We start from the raw sequence: 9,701 nt of genomic DNA, 5'->3' as shown, positions 1-9,701 counted from the left end.
AAGGAAATATCACCGTAGCATCATTTAAATCCAAACGCGTTGACCAGATGGAGTGATTAAGCGCTGAGACAAACACTCAATGCTCCCTGCTCTGTTGTTTCTGCTCCATCTCAGCGCTGGACGCTGCCGGCGCCATTTTACGCTCAGCAGCGTTTCCGTGGTTACGGAGAAGATGTCGCGAGACAAGAGAGAAATCTCGCGATCACTTCAACGCAGCACCAGGTGGATCAAATCTAAAATTAACAAAACGTTGACAGCAACATGTGCATATCTACTCTGTTTAAATTGTAGGTTATTATATGGTTCAGATGTTTTGTCAGTGTCGTATGCACCTATCTGTCCTGAAACTGGAATTACATCCAGTTTATTTCTGGAGTAAAACAGCCTGAGTTTACCAAAGTGCTGCACGTGTTGTTAGTGCTAAAAGGCAAAACAGATAACTAAGTAAAAGTTTAAAATAAACAATTATTTAAATTATCTACAAAAAAAAGACAGAACAACTTGTAGGATCCGTTGCTAAAATAAAATAAATATACATCATACTAAAACCTTATGAACACAGCAAAAGGTAGTTGAAACTATGCATGTGTTAAGATTTTTTTATTTTATTTTTTTCATGTCAATGTAGGAGGAACATCTATCTGAGAGAGGGAGGCTGATTCAGAGCTTTAGTGCTGCCACTGCAAAGGCCTGATGTCACTTTCCCAGAGTTCTCCAAAGGCTGACAGCAGCAGTTCTAAAGATCTACCAGGCCTGGATGTAGCGTAGGGGCTGAGAAGAGCTGACGTGTTCCCATGTGCCAACTCCTGCATGGCTTTAGAACCTTCAAATCAGTTCTGTATTGAACAGGTGGTCAGTGCAGTGATGCTATACAGGTGTAATGTTTATCATTGTGTTAGTGCCAGTTAGGAGTCTTGCAGCAGCTGCTGATGAGACACAGAGGACTGAATAATACTCAGAAGCAGTGAGTTACAGTGATCTAGACTTGAGGAAATGAATGCAGTGGTCACAGTCTTTATGTCATTCAGACAGAAGATGGATTTCAGATTGGTAATGTTCCTCAGCTGAAGCAGCACCCTCGTCTGCTTAGTTAATTTCAGTTTAACTTCAGCACTAAATCAAAGATTGCACAAAGATTTCGGCATGGGCATGGAGGTTTGCTGTCAGTGGTTCTGAGTGGCCAATACCATCTGTGGATTGTATTTTATTTAATAATGCAAAATCATATATTGAACTTGTGGCCTGATCTGCAGAAAGAGCATCTTTATTATTTTAAAGTAAGTAAGTAGTGAATTTTCATATGTGTGCTCTCAGAGACCCCTGAACAGTACAGGATCTTGTTTGGTTCTTACTTAAGCCATGCTCCGGCAAGTATCATGAAATTCAGCTTCATAGTATTTTTGTGTAATCCTTAGTAGGAAAAGTAAAAAACATAATAATAATAATAATTAAAGGCTTTGTGATTAATTAATAATTAATTGCGATTTAAATTAAACAGCGGTATTTGACACAATAAGTAAAGTTTTTCAATTTACAATAAGTTCTGTTGACTGAATCAGTGAATAGATATACACCTGAACATCTATATTTATCTCTGTTTTTCATCTGTCTACTACATTCACATATTAGTTCAAACTCAAAGTGCAATTATAGCAATAATATTCAACATTTAAAGACTTTTTTGTCTTAAAACTCTTTGTTGCACAGTTTGCACACCACCATGCTCTGAGCTGCCTCATGCTGCAGGATCTGTCACTTTCTTTCTTCCCATTCATTGAGTAGTGAAACGTGTTCTAGAGCGTCGCCACAAGCTCATTTGCATAAACCAGACATAACTTCAACTTTAAGCAAATTTGGCAAAATCATCCCTGTGGACAGGCAGCATGAGAAGATAAGAAAAACATCTTCTGCCCAACACTTTTTGTTTTATCGATCTTTAAGTTCAACAATGAGTAGTATAATAGTAGGATTAAGATATATACAAACATTCAGACATTCCAAAACACAGCTGAAAGACGTAAATGCATAAGGATGGGAAAATAACAACGAATGAACAAATACATTAAGGAGATTATAATAGTAAGATTATATATATATATATATAAAGTGGCAGATAAGCTCAATCAAGGTATTCTGAATAAAACTGAAGGGCTCCTCTTCATCATTGTTCACCAAACGTTCTTGTGTGCTGAAGTCACTCAGTGCATCCTCTGCATCTTCTTTGCGGCTGAAAACCAGCTGTAGGTCCATTAGCGCCACCTACCGGCTGGCAGGCGTGCATCGGTGTTACCAGTGTGAAAGAAATCAGGGAACTGAGAAAGCTGCGATTAAAAGTGATATTTTCTCTGTAATTAATTAATCAAAGTTCACACATTGAAGTCCCAGACCTAGTAATCCTGCAGAATGAGAGACAGACAAACTGGCAAAACAGAGCTCTGCCCTCTCCATGGCTGACGAATTATTATCTGAGAAAATAATCAGCAAATTAATCACATATGAAAACAATTATCAGTTGCAGTCCCATACCAAATAGTTTCAGTTTCAGAAGCTAGAACATTAAAATGCTGTGTACACATGAATGCATCAGTAATAAGGATTAGATGTCATATTGAGGAATAACACTAACAGGGGCACATTTTCCTGATTATTCTTGTCCTTATTCAGTCTTTAGTGCAGCTTCTCATCTCTGCATGTCACATCCACTGTGTCCAGTAACCGCCTGCTGAAAGGGAATCCAAAGGCAACTTTGGATTGTTGGGTTCTCTGTTTAAAATCCCTAAGGTCTTCACTTTACAATGTGCTGTGAATTGGCGCTATATAAATAAAATTGAATTGAATTAACATCACAGCGAGGATGGCCATTATGACTGCTTTCACTGACCCCACCCTGAGTCACTGCTATCCTGCTATCCTCACTCCACTCATCCCCACTGTCACCCAACTGGTCGAGGCAGATGGCCGCCTTTCCTGAGCCTGGTTCTCTTTCACCCCTTTTCCACCAAGAAGCACCAGGTGCTAGTGCCGTGCTGGTGCTAGGGCCGGTGCTTAGTTGGAGCTAGCACTGGGACTGGTTTAGTGGAAAAGGGGTATTTGAGGGTTTTTTTCCTCCCATTGGGTTTTTTTTTGTTTCTTCCCAGCATTACCGACCGCTTGCTCAGAGGGAGACCAAAGGTAACTTTGGATTGTTGGGTTCTCTGTTTAAATTCATAAGGTCTTCACCATACTATGTTAAGTGCTGTGAGATGACAAGTGTTGTGAACTGCGCTATATAAATATAATTGAATTGTTTGTGTATTGTTCTAATGTTGATTATGTGTGTCCATAATTGAGATCTTCACATTTGAAAGGTGAAGTAATTTCTGCACTTGATTCCGTCTCGATCAGGGGTGGAGCCGGCAGGTGGAACAGTGCGGCCACAGCAACTCCTTACAGCCAACAATGGAGCCTGTCAGAGGGCTACACACAAACTCGTTGGACTGGAGGTACATCATAAAAGATATAAACAAAAGGCTGGATGGATAAAAGGTTTATGTCATTTCACTAATTCCAGGCTCCTCGGCACTGTGTTCTCTGGCCTTTTACCTAGAAATCAATCTTTGTGCACCACAAACGACATCTCAGTTCTTTAAATGCAACTCTATGAGAGGCTCAACAAGGCTTGCTGGAGGAGGTATGAGCGAGAATGTACAGGTGTATCCTCACTCAAGTCAAGTTTACATGAACTACAGTAGTAGTAACTACAAAGCAATGAACAGAAAACACAGCTGTGCACACATCGTATTTGATGTTGCTTTTAAAACAACAGTTTTAAGGTGAGGATGTCTCATCTTGTTAAACACCTGTTGCAATGACTCCTCTCTTCTCACCTCCTCTGCTCCCATCTCTGGTGGGTGGGACTAAGATGAGAGGAGTCGAGGAAAGGAACCAAGGATGTAAAATTAGTGAAATGAGATGAGATGTCTCAACTAGGTGGGTGTCTCAACTAGGTGGGTGTCTTAATCCTAAGCAAAACTAAGCAAAAAAATAATAGTTTTATGTGTACTTGTCTATAAATTCTAGCTATCTGATAAGTTTATTAATTAATAAAAAGCTGATTTTTTTAGGGAACTATTTCAGTTTTTTAATTAAATGAGCATTACAATAAAAAGCCTATTATGTTGTAAATGTTTATCTACATGATAGTCTTGCCTGCATAAGAAAATGATAGGAGTGAATGACCACAAAAAAATGACCATTTGGTCTCCAGTGAATCCTGGAAAAACACAAGACACTGTGCTGCTCCACTGAGTGATGATCTCAGCCTGCCTCAAAGCCCCCTACAAAAACAGTCTGCCTGCCTGTGTGTGGAGCCCAAAGAGGTCTAGTAAATGTAGAACTTAATGAAAATAACAAAACAAACACCTAATGCTACATTAAGGTGTATGTATTGAATTAAATGGTGAATGAGGACTATGCAGCACTATTATTAACCTGGATGTGCAACACTAACTTGCTTGTCTCAGCTCTGCCATGTGTTCACTTTGAGGATAGCTATTATAGACGCTAAACTTCAGGAAAATGGTTCCCCAGTGGCTAAACTGCAACAGAATAATAATTTAAAGAAAAAAAAATCAACACTTACAATAATGTTTTTTGTTTTTTTTTTAAACCTGAGTCAGCCCAAACGGTTTATTTTAAAACCCACTTGCAGCAAGGCGGGAGATATTTAACAACGGGACACAGCTAATTACACAGATAATTAACAAAGGTCACATTAGAGAGCCAGTAGCTTCCATTAAATTCCACACAAGCAACCATAACATATTTTTCTTAAGATTGCGTGCATCCACTTAGTGCGACCCACAGCAGACTGTTCATTGAGCAAGACCACGAACTGAAGCTGCTACCCAGCTGTCTGTAGGGACTGTTTGGTTTGCCAAGGACTGAGTCCAACTTCAGTGAGCATCCAAAAAACTCCCAAAATTACTATAAAATCTATTCACATTTGGTAAATAATTATTAACTGCAATTTTTGACATTGCAAAAGTCTTAACGTCTGACTCATGGATGGGCCTAAATGGCAGCAAGCATGGAAGCAACAAGAGCTGCTTTTGGGGTCAAATTAGCAATAGCTTCAGCTAAAATGTCCAAATGCGACCAAACTGCTCCAAACATCATGTATACATTTATTTATTGTAACAAAGCAACTGGTACACTTAATTTAATGTGAACAGGTTTCCTATGAAATAGGAGAAATGCTGCAGACTCCCCAGAGGAATCCAAAGAGCATTTTTTTTCCTCTCCCATCTCAAAATGGTAAGCAGAGCTCAAAATTTGATTTTTATGTTTTATAGAAAAAAAAAATTTACATTTCAAACTTTGTTTTGGGTGCCTGAAAAACAAGATAATGAAAATTTATTTAACAGAAGTCCAGAGTTTGTGTCGAAGTCCCACTGCCCCACCACACATCCCCCCCTTAAACTGTGTACAATTAACAACTGGCTTACCAAGATACATGTATATCCCAAAACATTTACAACAGTTGAAAGGAACAAGCTGGTGCTTTCAATCAGTTCCATTAGTACAATAAGTCACAAAGGAAAATGCAGCTTCTAATAAGCCTCAGTACTCCCCTCCCTCCCCCCACTGGATATATTATAATATACATTTATATATATATATAAAAGTGGCTAAGGATGCTATGATTAAGTTATCACTGCACCATGGCTTATTTTTATTGAACTCACAACTTCAACAGAAACTGTCATTTCAATGTACATACAAATTGCTATTGTACGTATTTTAAATCTACGTAGGATGACGTGCAGAATGCTACAAATTTTTTTTTATTCTTTTGCATGTCTTTGGGAGATGTAGAGAAACAATGACAGGTGAGACTTCCAGAGAGCCACTTACACCTCCGCCCGCCCCCCCTGCAGACCTGCTGTGTAAGAGCCGGTCTATAGACATTATGGACAGACTGTGGCTGCAGAGGAAGTGGACAGGAAGGCTGACGACACACAGGAAATGTTTTCTTTTCTTTCTTTTTTTTTTCTGTTTTTCATTTTTTAACAAAACCCCCCCAAAACAAACAAAATATTTTGCTCCCGTGGGTTGTAGGATGATCACAGAGGGAGGACCGGGAAAAGGTGCTGGCTGAAACTTTTAATCATCCTCGCCATCATCCTGCAAAAAAAGGAAGACAGTATTATAGTAGTTGAGTTACTGGGCGCTGGCTTCATATCGTAACAGCTTTTAATTTATACCTCTCAGTTTATAGGAACCACAAAACACAACAAAACTGTTATTTCACCACATGGGACCTTTAAGTTCAGGATATTTTGACGACCTGTATGTCTTTGTATACTGCAGAACAGTTGGAACTGGAAACAAATGTTCACATACAAAAATGCAAAACTGCAGAGTCAATCTGACATGATAAAAATATATATACAGTTGAAAACAGAAGTTTACATACAATGTTAAAAAGACAACCTTTTTTCCTCACTGTCCAACATTATATCAGACTAAACTGATTTCTTTAGACTTTCCCATGTTGTCACAAAAAGAAGCACTGTGTTTGAGGTGTGCCTTAAAATCATCCACAGGTGTCCAATTGACTCAAACGTTGTCAATTAACCAATCAAAAGCTTCCAAAGTCATGACATCATCATCTGTGCTTTCCTAAATAGTTTGAAGGCATAGTAATCTTAGCGTATGTAAATTTCTGACTTTGAAGAAAGCAGTAAAAAATTCTCTCTGGCATTTAGCAAATAGAAATAATTTTGGTAATCCTAACTGACTTAAAACAGGAAAAGTTAAGTTACATTTAAAGTCAGACAGTGACAACAAAAAGTCATGTGTCTTTATACACAATGTAGGTAAACTTCTGGTTTCAACTCTATGTCTTGATTATTTGAGTCAGTGGTACAAGTAAACAAAGAAATCCAAGTTTCTGTCAAAACCCTTAAAGTGAAAAAATGTTATCTGTATATGAGCACATCCTGCAGGATATTTTACAGCACAAAGCAGTGAAAGTTGCTCCTTTTCTCCCGAGTGTGTAATTGCTTTCTGACATTGATAGATTTAAATTGTAACAGAATTCATTCATGTAAAAGTGTCTCCACAGATAATGTATGTTTTTTTTTCCCTCTTCAGGTGCTTGTGCATAGCCTTGTGCTGTTGTGGTATGCCACTTAAACTTTATTATTTGTGATCATTTAAAGTACTCCCATTCTTTGACAGCCTTGGGTCAGAAATTTTTACAGTGAACTCAGTCTAACTCTGCGGCTGCTGCCATTATCTCAAACTGTAGCTTTGACTGCAGCCAAACAATAACTGGAGCCAAAAACGACTGCCGTTATGACGCAACAATTTATCAGTCATTCAGAAGAAAAATGTTTGTTATAGTAAATTGAAAGCCTTTTAGAAAAAAACTTGCACTGATTTAAAATATTCCTGTCAGCGTCTGAATAGAGCTAATGAACTGCTATGATCTTGACCCATATAAGCACAAAATCAATTAAGAAATGGAATACCCAATTAAAAAGTAATTACTTGAAGTTTTTGCTCAAACTGATACTGGCTCTATAAGTGAATGAGCTTCCAGATGTTGTAGCACCAGTAGTCAGTGTTTGCTGCAGGTCTGATCGTGCTGAAGGAAACTCCAAAAAAACCCTCCTGCAACTAACTGCAAACTAATTAAATGTGCAACATATTACAACATTCAAGTGGATGGCAAGTGAGGTTTCTTTTGTTTCTTACCTCTCCATCTTCCCCATCACCATCCTCATCTTCATCTTCACCTTCCTCTTCTTCGCCCTCATCAATATCTTCCAGGCCCTCTTCATCATCGTCATCATCGCCGTCACCTTCCTCATCCTCCATGTCAGGGACCTTAGAAACATCCACAGAAAGGTTGAACACCTTAATACAGTGGTCCTTTACACTGAAGTAAGCGCATGCACAGAGCTGAGCCAGAAACCTGGACATAACTCATCATCCCAACTGCTAATCACCAGATTTACATTATAAATGGTCTGTGCTTAAAAAACACTTTTCAACCTTCGTGGTACTCAAAGCATTTTACAGTGTTTCCCATTGGCTCAACCCACACACATTAACACACACTGATGTCAACAGGGCTGCCATGCAAGGTGCCTGCCTGCCAATAAGAGCCACTGCAGGTTCAGTGTCTTGCCCAAGGAATGTGGAGGGGCCCAGATTACAGCTACCAGATTAGTGGACAACCAACCCTACCACCTGAACCACAGACGCCACACTCTGACCATTTTCCTCTGACATCAACCTCAAAGGAGAAGTTTAAAAAAAAAAAAAAAGATCATGTGGTACTAATGTAGTTGTATAACTGTAAGGATTCTGTTAAATCAGAATCATTTCATGCTTCTGATCAGCAACTACAAAGACAGTGAAAACCAATTAGGCATCGGGCAATTTTAAAGGCACAACAACATATTTGATAACCTATGAGGTGCTGTTAGGCTACAGTTGATGCTAGCCTTCAATCATTTCTTGGCCAAAATTAGTGTCAATACTGTGATAATACTACATGACACGATAGAAAAGGTGTAAATTAATTCTGAAATATCAAAGCACATCTTTGCCACTTGAGTGGTACCTGGATGAAAAGAATCAGTTTAGTATAACTAAGACAATAGAGCAGTGGACAGTGGCAGTGACTCATTTGTGTTATTATCAGCGGTGAGGTTCTGGGGCATAAACACTGTTTAGAGGCATTGTGGTTTAAGAGCCCAGTTAATGGTCAGGTAATTACACTCAGAAGGAGTCATAGTGACAATTAACCACATATCAGCTGAGGCAGAGAAACAGTCAACACCCTGGAGCTTGCTTTGGACTGATGCTTTAACTGTGTTGTGCATTTTCATAACAGCAGCTTCTAAGAACGAGGTTCTGCCAGGCAACCCCTGTTGCTTGACTAATTTCTGAAGCACTGACTTGAATTCAGGTTTCTTCAGCATGCTAACCAAAACCATCTCCTTAACCAGATATAGCTGACAGTGGCTGGGATCTCTTTTATGGCTGTTTTCAGGAGCTTGCAAAAACGCTTCAGTGATTTCAAACATTCACTGTACAGTCACTTGGTTCTGGTGGAGATGGAAAGTGACTCTTCAGTAACTGGCTGATATGTAGCTGCGTGAGATCTCAAATTTGATTCCCTGTTAGTGTGGAACCTTTGTGGCACAGACTTAGCAAACTGCCTCAGCAGCACCAGATGTAAACAAATAGTTGGCTCTAAAAATATATTCATAACTTTTATGTTCAAGGGAACTCTTCGCACATCTATTTCAAGAGACAGGTGCGTAGGAGAAGGAAGAGCACATCCAACAGGTACAAAAACAGACTCTGGCACACTGTCTAACTTGCAAACATAAATTATTAAAGCAACGTTCCCGTACTAGACCTTCATCAGGTAAAAATGTTCAATTTATGTAAAATTCAATACACACACATGCAATGTAAAGTATAAAGTATAGAAAATATTTTTTAAAAAGAAGAAAAAAAACTGAACACAATAGTTGTGAGAGCTTTTGTCATCTCCTGCTTGTTAATAGTGTGGTATCAACATTGCCCTACAGGTTAAGTGAAGGATGCAGGTTTGGTGTTCACTCAAGAAAGTGACAGCTGGACGAGTTGTGGTGGAACCTCTGAACGCAGGGAGATGACCGTGGAGTACAACGGAT

At 39.0% G+C, this 9,701-nt stretch overlaps 1 protein-coding gene across 1 annotated transcript in view; it reads right to left on the bottom strand.

Moving 5' to 3' along the window:
• Positions 1–4,635: 4,635 nt before the first annotated feature.
• The window catches only part of LOC103374970 (protein SET-like), a 10,749-nt gene continuing 5,683 nt past the window's right edge, over positions 4,636–9,701 (bottom strand). The window contains exons 7-8 of the mRNA XM_008305146.1: positions 7,744–7,875; positions 4,636–6,165 (exon numbers count right to left, since the gene is read on the bottom strand). Coding sequence (XP_008303368.1) covers positions 6,145–6,165; positions 7,744–7,875 — 153 coding nt within the window. The 3' untranslated portion in view covers positions 4,636–6,144. The remainder of the gene's footprint in view (positions 6,166–7,743; positions 7,876–9,701) is intronic.

Source organism: Stegastes partitus, unplaced genomic scaffold (assembly GCF_000690725.1).
Source record: "Stegastes partitus isolate 25-593 unplaced genomic scaffold, Stegastes_partitus-1.0.2 Scaffold2420, whole genome shotgun sequence".
Taxonomy (NCBI): Eukaryota; Metazoa; Chordata; class Actinopteri; family Pomacentridae; genus Stegastes; species Stegastes partitus.
The sequence above is the reverse complement of the archived record's forward strand: the minus strand, read 5'-3'. Positions and strand labels throughout refer to the sequence as shown.